This window comes from Euleptes europaea, chromosome 3 (assembly GCF_029931775.1).
Source record: "Euleptes europaea isolate rEulEur1 chromosome 3, rEulEur1.hap1, whole genome shotgun sequence".
Classification (NCBI taxonomy): Eukaryota; Metazoa; Chordata; class Lepidosauria; order Squamata; family Sphaerodactylidae; genus Euleptes; species Euleptes europaea.
Window position 1 is genome coordinate 47,758,616 of NC_079314.1, and position 18,198 is coordinate 47,776,813.

Here is an 18,198-nt window from a genome sequence, read left to right on the forward strand (position 1 = left end):
TGCTTAAGTTGGCTAATTATATATTTTTACCTTGTACCTTGAAGCATAAGATTTTACAGCACTTGCAGTTTTATCCTTAAGCAGCTAAAAGGAGGTTCTGACTGCACTCAATGAAAGAAGTCTGAGAGGCCTAGGGACACAGGTTGTATTCAGACATCACTAACACATCATGACAAGAACAAGCCTTGAAAGCCCTCAGGTACATGCATGCCCTCCACTTCCCCCACCCCCCGGTGTGCATGAAAACATCCTGGATTAGAATTAACCAAAGTTTTATGTTTGAATCAAGCACTTCAACTAACTACAGTTCGCCTCTTGACTCTAAACCTGGTTTATATAATGGTTTAGAATCTTAGGGCCTAACTACACAATACCCAGGTTCCTGCGCCCAGGCTGGCAACATACATGGTCTATCTATATTGTATACTTCCCAGGAACAAATGTGACCAATTTTGATTGGGACCTCTACAGGAATGACACCAGGGACCTGCTAACTGCTCTGCTAGAGAAAATTAATGGGTACTGATAAAGGCTACACACAGGTTTCTCCAACAGGGCAAACAGCAGGGTTATTTCAGGTTGGGATGGTGCAGGAAGCGGCTTAAGCACCCTCTCCCCATGCACCCCAGCCCAATCCAAAGAGGCCCATGTGCTCCTTGGAAGTATGGCACTCCCAGACCATGTCTGTAAACCAGATTCAGGATGGCCAGAAACAGCATATCATGCAGTCAGGCTATCAGTGCAGGGGAAAGAAGGAAGCCCAAAGACCCTGGACTCACTAGCTGCATTCCAATGTCACAAACAAACCCTGAGGGCTGGAGGGCAATACTTAACCCTATGTTTTTATTTTTAAAAAACACTTGAAAGAGTTCCAGTAAAAAAGCAAATCTTCTGTCAAGGATGGTGAAAAAAAATGGCATACCAGTAACAGCAATAAATCCTTCAAATATGTCCAACAACAAATCTGTAGTGCTCCGATCAGCACTCTAGCATGAATTATTACGAAGAAATGGGTGTGTAGAAGAGACTGGATGTGGTCAAAGTGGAGGAGAAATGCCATTATTTGTTGTTCCATTAGTATTATGACAGAAAATGATAACCCAGATACATTAGGTATGGAAGTGCTGTCAAGCTGCAACTGGCTTATGGCAAGGGATTTTCAAGGGAAGTGAGAATTAGAGGTAGCTTGCCATTGCCTTCCTATGCAGAGCAATCCCCACCTTCCCTGGTGGTCTCCCATCCAAGTTCTGACTGGGCCAACCCTGCTTTGCTTCCAGGATCTAACAAGATTGGACTACACCATACTCCCTTAACTCCCTAGGTACATTAGTTGCTTCTAATAAACATGAATTATACATCAGAACACCTTCTGAGAAAGTGTTGAGCAAAACTGACAAGCAAAGTGTCATAGCTGTGAAACTCAACAGGCACAGCCCAAAAGCCAACCCCCCAAAAAAGTTCCCTCTTGTTATATTCCAGTACATATTAAAAGAGGCTTATGAAACAGAACTGGAGCCATTCCAACGACAACAGAGTTTGATATTTGTTAGGAACTAAAGAGGTTAGAGTCGCATGAGAACGATGTAACAAAGGCAAAACTAGCAACCTTTCCCAATACAAAGGACTTTTCTTAGGGGAGGGAGGAATAAAAATTACTATTATTTCATTATAAAATAAGGTGGGAACGGGAAGGGAAGTCAGGTCAATAATGTTAATCGTTGCAGTTTGGGAGTCCGGGATAAATGTATTTACAAGGATTCTACTTCTTTCTGTCACAATTAAGATTCCAAAAACTATACTACAGAACACAATAGAAGGAATACATTTGAGGACACAATCAACAAGCACCCAGTAACTCAAATAAATCACTCAGTCACACATTTAGATAAGATGACAAAACAAAAGGATCAGGAAAACAATAGAAAAGAACTCAAAATATTGGGCTAGTTCATGGAATACCTTCCAGAGCTCCACTCATTGGTGGTGAGCATGTATTTTTTATAACCAAGTCAGCACATAGGTTGCAAGTGATAAGTGAGAGATGGGGGGGGGGGGGCTCATCTCTGCTAGGTTTCAGTGGCACACAAAGACAGTGAGAAGTCTGTTGGCTTCCAAGTGTCTTTGAAGCCCAGAATTACTCCACAGAGAAGGCCCCTACCTCCTCTTCTCTCAAGCCGGATGAAAGGATCGGTTTCATTCTTGCACTTCGGAAGCAGCAAGTCTGCTTCCCAACTCCAGTGTGACTTCTGGGGGAGGGGGAGCCTGCCCCACCTCTACATTGGGGGGAGAGTCAGTGAAATACAAATTTTGACTTCATGCCTAGACCAGGCAAAAATTGTGAATTCTCTGCAGTTTCTCTGTTCTACCATGACATTAATATTTTTCTGATAAAACTGGCAATACCACAAACAGGCTCTTGGTATTTGTTTTAAATAAACTTAAACCTGCATTTAAACAACAACTCTATGTATCTATACTTTACAGTAAGTTTGCCAACTTATAAAAGCTTTGATGCACGACTGGTATCCTCAGAAGACACTACATGCACGTAAGGGTTCCACATCAACAGCCAGGACCGTTTTGACAGTTTTCATTGTTGCAGCTGTCACAGCTGGAGAGTTATCACTTGGAGAGTCGTCACTTGTAAAATCTGGACAGTAGCTTGTCTCCGTTGGACTGCAGCCCACATCTCTACACTCCCATTAACCTAATATCAATGGGTTTTTAAACCTAATCAAAGGCAATTTCCAGATATGCATTATTCAGAGTTTAGACCTAATAAAACATTTTGATTCCTGGATTCAGTAATTTATCACATAACCACCATCATTAATGCCCTTACTGATATATGGGTAAAGATTAAGAAGCTAAACATTTTTTAAACAAACTTGGAAAAACAATGACACACATAAAGGGATAAAACCTATAAAGGGAACAGTTTATAAGAACAGAAACATGGATAAGACAACAGTCAGTGTTCCAAAAAAAACCCCCACAAAACTATTAATACAATTTTAACATTAATTGCATGTCTCTGGGCTGTGTTAAGCCAGAATTTATAGAAACCACCAAAGACAAGATGCACAAACTAACCACTGGAATTATTGTTCTTTCCTATCGTTGCAATTCTCTACAAGCCTCCTCAACAAGCATCCAAGACAAAATCTTTTTGCAGTTTCTGCTTATTATGAAGATAGTTTATCCCAAAACAAGGAACGAATGCTGACCTGTTGTACAAAAGACATTAGCAAAGATTAAGTGGCATCCACTGCCAAAGCCACAATTGTATTTGCACTGCAGGCAGTTGTAGAACAGACTCTTAAAAAAAAAAAAAAAGATACAGTCCATGCAACCAACAAAATGATCTAAGTACAACATATACAACAGAGGCACATGTTGTGTTCACCTACTAGTGTGATCTCATGTGGCAAACGCAGTAAAAAACCGAGGGGGGGGGGGAGAATACTAAATGGTAGAACTAAAACTCCATTTCCTTAATACATTCAAAGGAAACACAACTCGCTTTTGTAAATTTAGCCCTTTAAAAAAAAAGAACCCTCATCTAAAAACAGGAAAAAAGAAAATTCACTCCCATATGCATGAAGCAGTTTAAGCCCAACCATCACTGACCAATCAAAATTAGAGAATGCACTGCATCTCTCTGCAGTGAAGGAGAAGCGACAAGGTAGGCTTGTCATTCGCCACAGGCTGCCCAGAACAAGCTTTCCGAAAGCAGCCCGCACCGCTCCTGTTCCAGAACAACCGAGCCTCAATGTCGTCTCTGGAGACAGGAAGGCTTCAGTATGTTAAATTACTTTCATTATGCCTTTTCAGACGCGTATTGATTCTACGGTAGGAAGTGGGAGACTGCAGCAGGCTCTGAGAGCAGCATTCCGTGCGGCAGGCGTGAACAAAACGCTGAAACAATGGCACAGCACAAGCACAAATTTGCATTGAGGTCCTGTTTTGGGGAGATGCTCTTCACTCTCTTCCCCCTGTACTCTGCTAACAAGTGAACCAAAAAAAGAACAACTAAACCCCAAAAAAACAATGAATCCCTCTAAACTGGAACGACTCCACCAGCTTCGGGAATTTATCCAATCCTCAGTGGAGGTAAGGTGCATTCCTTATTACGGTACGGCGCCTAAGCAGAAAAGACGTCTGTGATGGGGACAAGATTGCAGGTTCAACTTTAAAATTCTGACTTAAAAAAAAAAAACTTTCTGTTCGTATGTTTGATGACACACACTGTGTTAAATATTCAAATGTGCTTTTCTTCCACTGACAAAAGAATGCAGTCCTTGGTGTGCTTGTCTATAAATGCATAAATGTGGGAAATTGCTGTTCCGGAGCCAAAAAGCTCTTAGAGGTGGTGCAGCTTAAGATGCTGTTGCTTTAAAAAAAAGGGATTTTAGTCCAGGCCATTTTTAAAATTACTGAGAGCCACATATTTTGCAAATAGATTCAAAATACTCTATAAAGGACCAGAGATGCTGTTTTGTGGAAGATGGGTTATACAACTAATCTCTGATATGCTCACAAGAAAATAATGCCTATTTTTGTGCATGTGTTAATCTGTTAACTGCTTTGCTACTGAAGGTATGCTTGAATAAATGTAATGTAAACAAGCTCATACAAAGTAAGGAATTTTGAATGAGGCCAGCTGTAATTCCCACAGAGCAGCACAGGCTCTTCCATGGTCACATGAAGTCAAGACAGGAGTGCGTTAAACTAGAGAGTAAGCCCAAGCAGGTCTATTCAGTTCTAGCCAATGGGGATTACTCCCAGGAAAGTGATATTAGGAGTGCACTGCTAGTCACAAATGCTGCAAAAATAGTACCTATGGACACACTTCAGAAAATACTGCAGCAATTTTCCCTTTACTGTCATACTGTCCATTATTTTTAATATTTTGAAATGTACACAGTAGAAATCAATTTAACAGAAGAGATGGGAGGGGGTACAAACTACCATATTTAGAAATTATCAAATAAATGTTCTTAATTATATAGACTTCATACCAAAAAAAACACCCACCAATCAATTATACACTCTCTAAAAGAAGCCATGTTACACCACGTGCCTTCAGATGAGAATATATAAAAATATTATAGTTAGGGATACTGGGAAACATCACATTATTCCAGAATCTCTGTTTTTAACCTTTTTTTCTCTCTCTCTTTCTTCACAAGGGTACAAATCCTTTAATTTGGTTTTGTTTATAACAACATGAAGAATACAGTTCCTTTGGGAATCTTCTGAGCCATCTGCCCTGCAAGCATCGGGATGTGCTTTTAATTTTTTTTAAGACATAAAGGGACCAGAGCAAAACCATGGAGGAAGTCTACATTACCCCTTAAATACATGCAACGCATCAGCACAGACAGAAGATTAAGGCACCTTATCCAACTATTCATGGAGAGAAGATTAAATCAAGGATTTATGACTACAGCAAAATGGTGAGCATCTCACTAAAAAGGGATTTATAATGTAAAACCAGACCTGTGGAAATGGCTGATGAATGAACAGTAAGAGGTGGCTTTCTCTGTGTTACCAGTAAGCTAAAATTAGGCTCTATCAATACTCTATAAAATGTTATCCAAGTCACTTGTCCAATGACTAAAATTTAACTATCGCAGGTCAGCTGATACAATTCACGGGCCTCAGTGAAAACACAGGAACTGAATTATATGACAACTTCTGTGACAAACTCGTGACTTCAGACCAATGCGTCAAAATCCTATTCAAATCAGCATACAGCTGTAACAAGAGGATGTCTGAATACACTTCTGAAGTCAGTCATTATTGTAACAATTTTTATTTTGCTGCATCTGGGAAAATAAAATAAAAATGGTGCCAAACAACACAAAAAGGGTAAGAATCACAGAAGTTCTGCTTTCCACTAATGGCTTAAGAAAGAAAGAAAGACAATTCACATCTCTCAGGCGCGGGTCTATAGAAGCATATCAGGCAATTAAATCCTTTGGTTTGATTTTTTTAAAAATCTGCTGGTAAAAGTGTTGGAGGAAAAGGAAAAACTAAAATATTCTGCAAGGCAGGAAACAGATCGCAGCCATCTCTCCATTGCCAGGTGAAAACACTTGTCAAAATCAGTCAGTGACACCATGTATGAATTTATGACAAGCTGCTCCAGCAAGCTGAGAGGCCCTTGAGGCAAGAGAAAACAGGTAGGTCAGATGCTGCATGCACCCAACCTCTGCTTCACATTTACAAAAGAACAGAGCACAGCTCTGGAGATCCATTTCATTCTAATTACCTTTCCATCGTGACATTTTTCTTTCATTCAACGGCATATCTTAGTAATTGATCCGACAAAGCCTTGATGCTTAAACCTGCCTGTTTAATAGCTGGCACATGGGAAATTTTCCATTTTTGTCAGATTTTGGTTTGCATATTCCTGTAGCTTATTCTAGGGGGATAAGCTATGGTATCACTTGTTTCAACTTACTTATCTCTAATCTTCCTGCATCTTTTTTTTTTAAACTACTGCGAAGTACTACGATATGCATTTAGACTGGCATCTAAAACTTGAAGGGAGACATCAAATACAGAATACCATCTAGAAGGCAATTATGAGATTTGCATATGACAACTTGATAAAATTTACTTTTTCAAAAAAACAATTTCTGCTATTTCATAGCCAAAGCTACTATTAAAAGAGAAGAAATGGTTTCAAACACCTAGTGACTTCTGCAACTGAAATATTAATTTTCAAAAATCTGTATGACATATATGCAATGTTATTTACTTTTTAAAATGTTTATTTTATGAATTGTTGACCAGTGACTACATGAATTCAACCAAAGCCAAATTTGCCTTCAACTCAAAATCTCTCTTGAGCATTCTTGCTGCAATGCAAAGGGTACATCGTTCCAAAATACTAGATAGCAAGCCTCTCACATTGGTATTATAAACTGTTCACTGTGTGGTCATATTTTTACAATTAATGCCAGTTCACTAAATCTCAAAACTCTGTAACTAGAGAAATAACCCTCTATTACAATACTGAAACGCTCATACCCCAAACCTACTTAGGTCTGTCTGCACATCCCCACTGTGATAACTAATATATGTTTGCATTCAATCTAGATGTGAAGAAGGTACCATAATTAAATATTCTTGCTTTTTACAATGTGAAACATTGCCTGTTAGTAGCCAAAGCTTCCTAGAATGGAAATACATGCAAAGTGGAAAGAATCTTGGCACTTCTAAACTATGCATTAGCAGTTTTACAATCAACTATAAGAATAAGGGCATGTATCCATGTATTTGTGTGTATACATACACATGATGTACAACTACACAATTATACACAGAGAAACACACAACACTATACCATGTCAATACATTTGACCACTGCTAGCGAAGACTGATGTGACTTAGCAATTTTAATCCAAAGAATTCTTTCAGAAGGAGGATTTCTTTCAAATCTAGGTCCTTCTGCATTTTTCCACAAAAGCCTTATGTAACATTGTTTGATTTACTTTTTCAATGAGAAGAGACCAAATCTATGCATACATATCATCTGGATTTCAAATACTGTCTTTGTTATGGCTTTTTAAAAAAACATGTACTTTTTAACATCTAAAATTCTCACAAATCAAGTATAATTCCAAATATAATGTGTTTCAGTCAAGGTACAATGAAAGCTGCTTGTCTGTTATATATGCGATTCATCCTAAGAGCATCCAAACTCAAACTGATATATATCTTCTCTCTCATCTTTTCAGGGCAAAACGATCTCCCAACAAAAGAATGTGTTTCTCTTCCATTCCAGAAGTCAACATGCAGCCTGAATCTAACATTACAGTTCGAGATGCCATTGATGACATCAACACCAATATGTACCAGCCACTGTCTTATCCATTAAGCTTTCAAGTTTCTCTCACTGGATTTCTGATGCTGGAAATTGTGTTGGGACTTGGCAGCAACCTCACTGTATTGGTACTTTACTGCATGAAATCCAACTTAATCAACTCTGTCAGTAACATTATTACAATGAACCTTCACGTTCTTGATGTAATAATATGTGTGGGATGTATTCCTCTAACTACAGTTATTCTCCTGCTTTCACTGGAGAGTAACTCTGCACTGATCTGCTGCTTCCACGAGGCTTGTGTGTCCTTTGCAAGCGTCTCCACTGCCATCAATGTCTTTGCTATCACTTTGGACCGATACGATATCTCTGTGAAACCAGCCAATCGGATTTTGACAATGGGAAGGGCTGTGATGCTTATGACATCAATATGGATCGTCTCTTTTTTCTCGTTCCTGATTCCGTTCATCGAAGTCAGTTTCTTCAGTCTTCAAGGTGCAAATACTTGGGAAAACAAGACACTTCTCTGTGTTAGTTCAAATGAATACCACACAGAACTAGGGATGTACTACCACCTTTTAGTACAAATTCCTATCTTTTTCTTCACTGTTATAGTAATGCTAATTACGTATAGCAAAATACTCCAGGCACTGAATATCCGAATAGGCACAAGATTTTCTACAGGGCAGAAGAAAAAAGCAAGAAAGAAAAAGACCATTTCTTTGTCCACACAACATGAGACCACTGATGCATCACAAAGCAGTGGAGGGAGAAATGTGGTCTTTGGTGTAAGGACTTCAGTTTCAGTTATAATTGCCTTACGGCGGGCAGTAAAGCGACATCGAGAACGGCGGGAAAGACAGAAGAGAGTCTTCAGGATGTCGCTGTTGATCATTTCAACTTTTCTTCTCTGCTGGACACCACTTACAATTTTAAACACTACAATTTTATGTTTGGGCCCAAGTGACCTTTTGGTAAAGTTGAGATTGTGTTTTCTAGTCATGGCATATGGAACTACCATCTTTCACCCTCTTCTATATGCATTCACTAGGCAGAAATTTCAAAAAGTTCTGAAAAGTAAAATGAAAAAGCGAGTGGTTTCAATAGTGGAAGCTGACCCAATCCCGAATAATGCTGTAATACACAACTCATGGATAGAGCCTAAGAGGAACAGGACAATTACCTTTGAGGACAATGAAGTAAGACAGAAGTGTTTAGTACCTCAGGTTGTTACAGACTAGACTGCGGTATGGTAATCACTGAATCATTTAAGAGGAAATATAAAACCAAGTAAAATAAATACTGCCAAATAAGGATATTTTTAAAAAAGAAAACAAAAGAAGAATTGCCTAGACTGTAAATGTTTGACATGTATGCTGAACAGGTTAGGCCTGTATATTTTCCTTCCTCATTAGTCAAGATGTATGTTGCATGGCAGTGTGTCAAAGTGCTATCACAGGTATAATTTGTCAATAGCCTGTCCTCCTCTACTATACATCAAAGTAAATATTTTCTTTTTTTAAAAAGCCTTAAAACAAATGTACACTTTAAAAAGTTATATTTAAGTTGCTGTAAATTTATAAAGCTTTGTTTTTAAGCTTTCTGCCACAATAATAGTTTATTGGCTTGCCACAAAAAATGTCACATGGCTATGGAATGGATCCAACCAGCTTTTCCGCTTGTGAGAAAAGGAAGATGCTTTAGATCACCCAAAAGGTCTACGCTGAGAAATGTGGGACTTGCATGGACAAAAGTCATGTGGGACTGTAGTATGGCAGGGAATTGGGTGAGATTGAATGAAAAAAGCTGGCTGGATCCAGCCCCTTCATTTTAAAGGCGTACCAACTGCCTCTGTTTAGACATACTAACCAGCTTTCTGTCAGTGAACTCTAGACACGTTTATATAACAGTGAATAGCCTAGAATTATGCTTCCAATAAACTCCAGATCTTCAACAAGGTCAAATAAACAAACAGAAAAAACCCTCTCTCAATCCTAAGGGACTTTTAAACTTAACTTTCTTGAAAGTCAAGGCACTAATTTATTTACAACTAATTTCCCCAAGGAAAAGAAACTCATAATGCAATTCTAAGCAGAGATACATCTTTCTAAACCTACTGACTTCAATATGTGGAAGGGTGTAACTCTCCTTACAGAGTCTTGTAACTCCTTCCCCATTAGAACAAACAGTGTCATGAGACGTACAAAGCAAAAAATGGTGACGTGCATATAAAAACTAAACCACTTTAATTCCTTTAAAATTCTTTATAGGTAAACTGTGGATCTATCAACTGAGTCCAAATTTTAAGGCACCTCTAGAGTACGCATTTTTCACTATTACACTTTGGAAACAGTAATGGCCTTTACGCACACTAAGCTCTTTTTCACACATTCAAAGCTACTCTAGATTGATAACCAGAAGTGTTTTCTGCACCCCAATGCTTATCTCAGGAATTTTCAACAGCATTGTGTGTTTGAAAGGTAAATTTTGCACTCCACAGAACTTCTGGAATTAAGGGACTCCAATAATGTTTATCAGCATTATGGGGTGAGAGGGAAATGGCTCAAAACTTAACAATATTGTCTAAATGTAATGACAAACCATGGCTTGTAATTACATGAACCAACCTCAGCTTGTTTTGTCCATCCTCTCTCTTACCCTCACCCTTCCTGTTGAGGAAAATTGTTTGGTGTAGATCAACAAATGATGGTTTGCACTTCCATTCCAAAGCAGAATTGTTACCCATGGTTTGGTGATGAACTGAGCCATAGTTAGCATTTAAACTGCCAACGAAATAATAGGATTTTCCAAACAGCTAGCAGGGGGATGGTAATCCTGAGTGTTGTCTGGCTGCAAAGTTGGCAGTGACTATTAACAGATAATATAACTCTTCCACCATGCCCACATTTTGTTATTACCATACCAAACCCCTACACAGTCCTCAAAGAGAGGGCTTGTACAGCTAAACCCACGAAACCTACATACTTATATTTCATATTACCCCCAGGTAAAATCAGCTGTTAAATAATGGATAGCATGGGCAATTAAGTGTCAGTCTGGTCCCCAACATAAATCCTATAACCACCTTAGGGCAGATGTAAGACTGTAACTTCTTTGCCAGTTCTTTTCCTGATAAAACTGTTCACATCCTCATTGGACACTGCAGCCATAGCAACACGCTTGCAACCAGCCCAAATAAACATGACAAGATGGGGATCTTGAAGACATCGACAAGGTGCTTAAGGCTGTCAAAACCACCAGTGTACTTTGGGTCCTTAATCGTTCAAGATGGTGTAGGCCAACTTCTCAAGATCATCAAATATCCTTTTGTAAGAGAAAAGGTTACCATCTTCTACAAGAGCGGTTACCAGGCTTCCTTCTTAACAGGCCACCGTTGCATAGCTGACCCACCCATCCTTTTTTAAGGGGTGGGCAACTGAGTATATGCTGATGGAGCAGGTGTAGGCATTCCTAGATGAGGCATCTGTCTCCTTGACCCATTTTAACTTGCTTTCCGAGCAGAAGAAATGACATCAATCATCCTGGTGGACTATCTTTGTCTAGAGATTGGCAGGAGGAATTCTCCCCTGTTGCCCTCTTTAAGCCATTGCCTGATTTGTTCTGATGTCACAATGGACATCTCTCTTCCAAGTGTCAATTATCTGGCTTTAAGCCTGCAGGCTCCTCTATGACTCATCAGGCTATCCCCCTTCAGCTGCTTTAATGTTATGGATGGGGGCTTGAACACTGTGGGCTAGCAAGATGATTGCTTAAAAGGAAAAGGAAAAACTGGCATTCAAGATCTTATGTCCATAAACACCCTTTCTGAAATTAAACAACCTATGTCATGCACTTTCAAAATGACACACTGAGGGTGCAGACATTCAGAGACTTTCATAGGAAAGAGACAGACAATTCTAAAAAGGTAGGATAAGTAGTATTCCTTTCAGTTTGAAATCAAAATGCTGTCAGAGAAGGTATCACAGTGTGGAAACTGGTGCTGCCACAATTACTCAGATGCACACTGCAAACACCTACGCACAGTCACTTTCAATGTAATAGGACTATATGCAATACTTCACAGCACACTATGGGTGGATTCAGCTGCCAAAACACTCAGAGGCTTTGTTACTATATTGCTCTACACTCATGGAGAGGGGTTGCTTTACAGTGCATTGACAAGTGACCTGGGTTATAGGTCTACTTTCCCCTGCAAAAGTCTCCTTTTACTCAAATCTTCTAGCAGTCCATCTGAAGAATAAGAACCTTAAGTGTCCCAACTCAAACTCTTACCACAAAATTATAACTATTACCACAACATTTTAACAGGTGCTTCTAATCCCACGTATGGTCTAACCATTCCATCGGCCATGTAATTTTCAAACTCTATTTTTTATTGTAGCTGATAGAATTTCCTCTTGAATCTTATGGTAAATGTTAGAAAACAGGTCAGGTTTAAGCATGTACTAAAAGTAAAGGTGCAACCACCAGGTCACAATTGACCCGTGGGGTGATGTCACATCACAGCATTTACTAGGCAGACTATGTTTACTTGCCTTCCCCAGTCATCTATACTTTGCACCCAGCTTCCATTGAGATCGAAGTCAGGTAGTGAGTAGAGCTTCGACTGCATTACTGCAGCTTACCACCCTGCACCATGGGGCTCTTAAGAGGTCCAAGCATGAAATAAATGTGAAAAAATGACATTTGTCTAAATGTATCTAACAGTGCAATCTTAAACATACTCACTCAAGTCTAAGCCTATAGGTTTATAATGGAGTAAATCTGTAAAGGATTGCTCTTATATCGGAGGCTTGAAGATGCATCTTGTCAAAATGAAATGTCACCTAGTCTTAGCTTTGTCTTGAAGCCCACTCAGATACATTAAATCCCTCAACTGGCTGAGTTTTGCTAAGGCTGGGACCTGCAGCTGACTTAAAATGGCCATACTGTGGCTTGTCCTCCTCAAACCCAACAATACTTCTGCTCTGATTCGCTATTTTTTGGAGCAGTTGTAGAATGGTGGTAACACTAGACTTCACTAAGTAGTTAGCCACAAACGTATCTCTTCTCCCATGTTGTTATAGATGCCACTGGCATAAGTTTTAAGCAGTCACATGAATTCAACCCAAAATTCCACTATGAAAAGTAAAGTAAATGACATGGACAACATGAGTGCCATTGTAGTGGGAAAGTATAGAAAGAGATTTTTGTAGACTCACCAGTGGGAGGGAGGGCGACATGGTATAGCCCACACTCATCAGAACTCGGAAGCTAAACAACATCAGTACTTGGAAGGGAGGTGACCAAGGAAGGCTCTGCAGAGGAAGGCAATGGCAAACCACTTCTGCTTCTGACTTGCCCTAATAGCCCCTTGTTGGGGTAGCCAGAAGTCGGTTGTGACGTGACGGCATTTTACACACATACTAACCAGTAATTTATTAAACTGAGCAAGTGACTGAAATGTTGCTCATGGGCTGCATTCTAGCCTTGGTCAGTCCTAGATAATACATATACTTGGAGATTCTCAAAAGAAAGATTCTATCTAAATGCAATAAATATTTATCTGAACATGTGATGCTTAATAAAACACTTGTGTACCACATGTCACCCGTGAAACACAATCCGCCAGCCCCACTCAGGTCTAACAGGTACCTGACAGTTTCCAAATAGGAAGCAAATAATAAGTGCTTTAATCAAGACTCGGATTACCACTCGAGGGAAGGGGGCAGCATATGCCTTAGTTGGCCACAAGCTGGGAAGGAGTAGTCTAAAGTGGGACATAAAAATGTCTAGCAACGGGACAATCTACAAGGCAAGACAGTTACTTGGCAATGGAAGCAGAAATATTACTAAGAAAATATTTAGCAGGCAAGGTTTTATGGTAGTATTAAATGAGGCATAAAGCTGAAAATGACAAGAGCCATATATCATTGCTACTCACATCAGATTAGCTATTTTGAGTAGTTAGGAATATCAAGCAAATTTCATTCTAGTGGCAATTAAATCTCACCTACAAAATTAAATAGCATTCATTTGTAGAATTCACACAGTGAACATCCTTTGGCTATATTGGCAAACAATTAGCTTCCTTAACTGGAAGACGATTCACCAAATTTCTACATGGCAGATGTTCTAAATTTAAATTTAATCAATTAAAATTTAACATTTTTATTTTAGTTAATTTACAAAAATTTCCTCACTCCCTGCAATAGCTGAAGAGTTCCCCAACCCTCTGCTTTTGTTTGTGGGATTTTGCAGATTTTATCATCTGCAATGGAGCCAACCAATTTACTGTTACATATGGTGATATTTAAGGGGCTCTACAATGCATTAGAAGTTACCCATACAATTTTTCACAGTGCCAAATCTGTACAATGAGACCTACCACAATTGTCAAACACGGTTCTGGAAATCCAGAAAATACCCAGATTTGCAGAAGGGCCTTGCCTACAAAAACTCTACCCTAATGAGGGAATAAAAATATCTCAAAGGGTTAAGTGATATCTGTGCGTGTTCAGACATTGTATACATCTCACTTACTGGAAACAGGGTGGCATTCTGGTGTGATATTTTCCCCCTCCACCCACATGCCCCCTTGTTCTAATCTACTTGACAAGCTATGTGTGTAACCAGATATATAAAGAAACAGGGTGCTGGAAAACGTACAGGTAAAATGTAGATCACAATCTCATACACATAGTCAATAATGTACATGCCGAACTGTAGTGTACATTCTTTCTAGTAAATATCCCTTTTCTGTGATTTTACAATGGAATAAGTTTTATTGTCAACATACAACATAAAAGGACATGAAACCTTTTTATTTAACTGCAAAGACGTAATACCACCTAAAATTTTCTGATCCTGTCCACAAGATTCCCACACAATAGTAGCTTCAATACAAGAAATTCCATGAATCCTGCATTTGTTCATCATGTACCACAAGAGTTCATCACACATTCAAGTGACAAAGTACCCTTGTCTGAAGTAGTTTTTGGTGTGTCTACAACTTAGAACAATATGACATTGAGTCACAACTGACTCATGGCAACCCCATCCTTAGGACATTCCAGGCAAGAGATGAGCAAAGGTGGTTTGTCCTCCTCTGCATAGCAACCCCAGTCTTCCTTGGTGGTCTCCTATCCAAGTACTGACCATGGCCAACCACCTTAACACCCAAGCTCTGATAAGCCCAGTTTAAGCTGAGCTTTCCGGGCTACTATGTCTACAAATAAGGAAAGATTACATCTGTGTTGCCCAAGGCTACAGTCTCAAATCCACATCAAAAGGTTTCTATAGCTGTTGATATCCTAACCATTACTTCAGCAGATATTACTGTAATACTGCTCACATCTGCTAAAAACCTTAGAATGACATTCACATGCTGCAATTGCACACATTTAAGCACATCAGCACAGGAGACCAAGGGAGTGAGCCTTTTTGACAAAGCACATCATGAAGATTTCAAGTCCACTTTGTAACATCAGTTCAGGGTAAGAAGCACCTTTTCTCTTTCTTTAGTCACAGCTTCCTCCAAATACAAAATGCTCACCAAGATGCTATAAATTAATCATTTAAATAAAACTTAATGTAATAGGTTGGATAGCAGCACTTGAAATTCCTGTTCCAGAAAATGTCACTAGAAGCCTGGGTAGCTCCAGTCACACTCCATTTCCTATAAGATTGGTTGACCATGTTGCTTTTGATTTCTTTTATTTTCTTTTTTTTACATGGAAAGGTGTAGAGTTACATCTGAGATTCCCATATTTTTTGCTGGGTTTTCTTTTGCTAATTGTGATGGTATATATTTAGTAATTTTATTGTTTCATTAAACCAGGAACATTCTTTCCAAATACAGTAAATTAAAAGGAAAACTGGATGTCCTACTACTCAAATTTCAAATTTCAATACCTTTATTGGCATACCAGTGTCCTACTACTCAGTAACTCACCATGCTTTTAGCAGCCATGCAGAATGAGGCTCCTCAGGCAAAGACCCTGGTCGCAGAAGAGTTATTAGAAAAGCTTACAAAACATTATCTAATGCCAACCATAGATTTAAATTGGCAGAATCCAGAGTCTTCTTTGCATAGTCAACCATTTCTATGCACACTGAATCATCTTTGGGCTGCCATCATAAACCACTCCCAAAGACTTCTCAAGTTTGATCAGTGGCTTGTTGGCTGGTACTCCCTTTGGATCTCAGCTTGTATGTATATCAAAAAATATATTCACCATCAGTTTAAACAGTTTCCTTTTTTATGGTGCAACCCTACAGCTTTTCTAATAATTTTTTAGCCTATGTTATTTGGCAACAGCAATAAACAAATGTGCTTTTTAAGTCCCTTGAAGACTGACAGGAGTAGTTAGAGGTCCTGTCATGACATATTACTAAAATACTAGCTTCCAGGGCTGACAGCCTCTTTAAATGTTTGATAAATGTTTTATGTTTGCAACATCATTAGTTTACCCCAGCACTGCCTTTGCTTCAACAACTCAGAAGTCACTCAGGGCAAAAAAGGAATCATGCTTGCAGCATGTTCTTGTTTCTCTTATCAGTCAGGGTAAGGAAGTATTTGATGGGTCTTTATTTACCTTAAACGTTCCCTTTTTCTCCTGTGATGGACAGCTTCATGCCATACAGACAATATTTATTTGTGAGATTTACATTCCAATTTTCTGCTTAAAAATCACTTAAAGGGGCATATCTACATTTTATCAGTGGACAACAACTATTTATTACATGCCCTGCTGGTCCGCCCCTGCGTGAAACAGGATGCTGGACTAAACAGACCACAGGTCTGATCCAGTATTGCTCTAGATGAGGTCAATGAGCTCCCACCCTTAAAAATGGGTAGGGGATCAACTCCATCTCCTTCTCCAAGGTGGAGAATCCCTATATCTATTCCAAGAAAACTGAGAGGACTCCATTTTCATATTAGCCATATGGGCATAAAAGGGCTCATCTTCTGTTCTTGTAAAGGCCTTTCGAACCCCTACAGTACCTTCAAGGAATACCCCAGGGCACCTAAACCCCAGTATGAAAAACAACAAAGCACTAGTACGGAGGTGCATGAATGCATTATTTACAGAGTAAGTATAAAAATAACACTGCTAAAAATGGCAGCTCTCAAAGCTCAGAGGAAAAACTATGTTGTCTGACAGAACATGTTTACAGGAAGGGGGAATCCATATATATATATACACACACACACACACACAGTTCTATAAGAGGTGCAGCAGGCAAATAAAAATGTGTAGGAAATGCAATTATTGCTGATAATGAAGATATCAAATTTCCATCTTATCAGGTTAGTCTATTCTTTAGTAAAATGCCATGTTGTACAAGGCAAGAGATACTTATAAATGCATGGCTAAGTATAGAAGTACAGTTTGGCTTGGGAGGGGGGGAAAGCCGTATTAATGAAAGCTTCCATGCAGCCTTTTGAATCATAATATTAATCAACCAAAATATCACCACTAGGGTGGTCAGCCTCCAGACGGGGCCTGGAGAACTCCAGACAACAGAGATCAGTTCCCCTGGAGAAAATGACTGCTTTGGAGGATGGACTGTATGGCAATGTACCCTGCTGAGGTCCCTCCCCTCCCCAAACCCTGCCTCCCAGGCTTCACTCCCTAATCTCCAGGAATTTCCCAACCCGGAGTTGGCAACCCTAATCACCACCACATTTTCTTTTGCCCAGTGGAAAACATTGTGCACCCATCAGCCTAGAATCTCCCTTTTAAAACAAAGTGAAGAGACAGAGAAGGCACAACTGTTAAGAAAGCCAATTGCCACTTGGACAAACTCTGTACCGTCTAATATGCATGGAGGCCTGTCCAGCTGCTACACAACACAACTTGCCATGAGCAATAAGTGCTCCAACAAGGATTCCCACCATATTTTCAAGGCAAAGCAAGACCTGAACTTCTGAAAGAAAAACCAGTTAGTGTTTTAAATTATCATCTGCATAGCATAAAATGAGGGAGGGGACAAGGCACACTACCTGAGCTCCTTGGAAAGAACCATTATAAAGAAGAGAAGCCTCCTTTGTTGCTCCTAATTTTGGATCCTTGGGGCAACATCACTAATTTTTAGGATTAACAAGCAGCTGCTTCTGAAACTTTTTTCCAGACACTTTGCTGCCCATCTGAACTCAGGTATTCTGTTGGCTGTATTTTCCACAATGCCACCCCACTGCAGCATTGCACTACAACTTTCACTATCTTGTCAAGGAAATCCATGGAGAAAGCAAACTACACTTAGGGGTTTTCACCAATTTTGTCCGGCATTTTTCAGGTTCAGGTTTATTAGAGCCAGAAATTTTTGAAAAATCTGGGTAATGCTAAATGCTTAAT

At 39.4% G+C, this 18,198-nt stretch overlaps 2 protein-coding genes across 4 annotated transcripts in view; one reads left to right on the plus strand and one right to left on the minus strand.

Moving 5' to 3' along the window:
- The window catches only part of COG5 (component of oligomeric golgi complex 5), a 194,855-nt gene that overhangs the window by 150,618 nt on the left and 26,039 nt on the right, over positions 1 to 18,198 (minus strand). The window lies entirely within an intron of this gene.
- Positions 5,396 to 9,440, plus strand: GPR22 (G protein-coupled receptor 22). Of its 3 annotated transcripts, XM_056846280.1 has the most exons (3): positions 5,441 to 5,459; positions 6,092 to 6,188; positions 7,752 to 9,440. In XM_056846280.1, the coding sequence occupies exon 3, from the start codon at positions 7,777 to 7,779 to the stop codon at positions 9,076 to 9,078; it is 1,302 nt and encodes a 433-aa protein (XP_056702258.1). In that variant the 5' UTR covers positions 5,441 to 5,459; positions 6,092 to 6,188; positions 7,752 to 7,776; the 3' UTR covers positions 9,079 to 9,440. The 3 variants fall into 3 exon arrangements, with proteins under 3 accessions (XP_056702256.1, XP_056702258.1, XP_056702257.1); XM_056846278.1 differs by lacking the exon at positions 6,092 to 6,188 and having other exon boundaries at positions 5,396 to 5,459; XM_056846279.1 differs by lacking the exon at positions 5,441 to 5,459 and having other exon boundaries at positions 6,002 to 6,188.

Excerpts from the sequence above, each read along its gene's own strand:
- GPR22 (XM_056846278.1), top strand. The coding sequence starts at position 5,416 with ATGGAGAGAAGATTAAATCAAGGATTTATGACTACAGCAAAATG. Across the intron at positions 5,460-7,751 it reads TTTATGACTACAGCAAAATG|GGCAAAACGATCTCCCAACA; the intron begins GTGAGCATCTCA and ends TCATCTTTTCAG.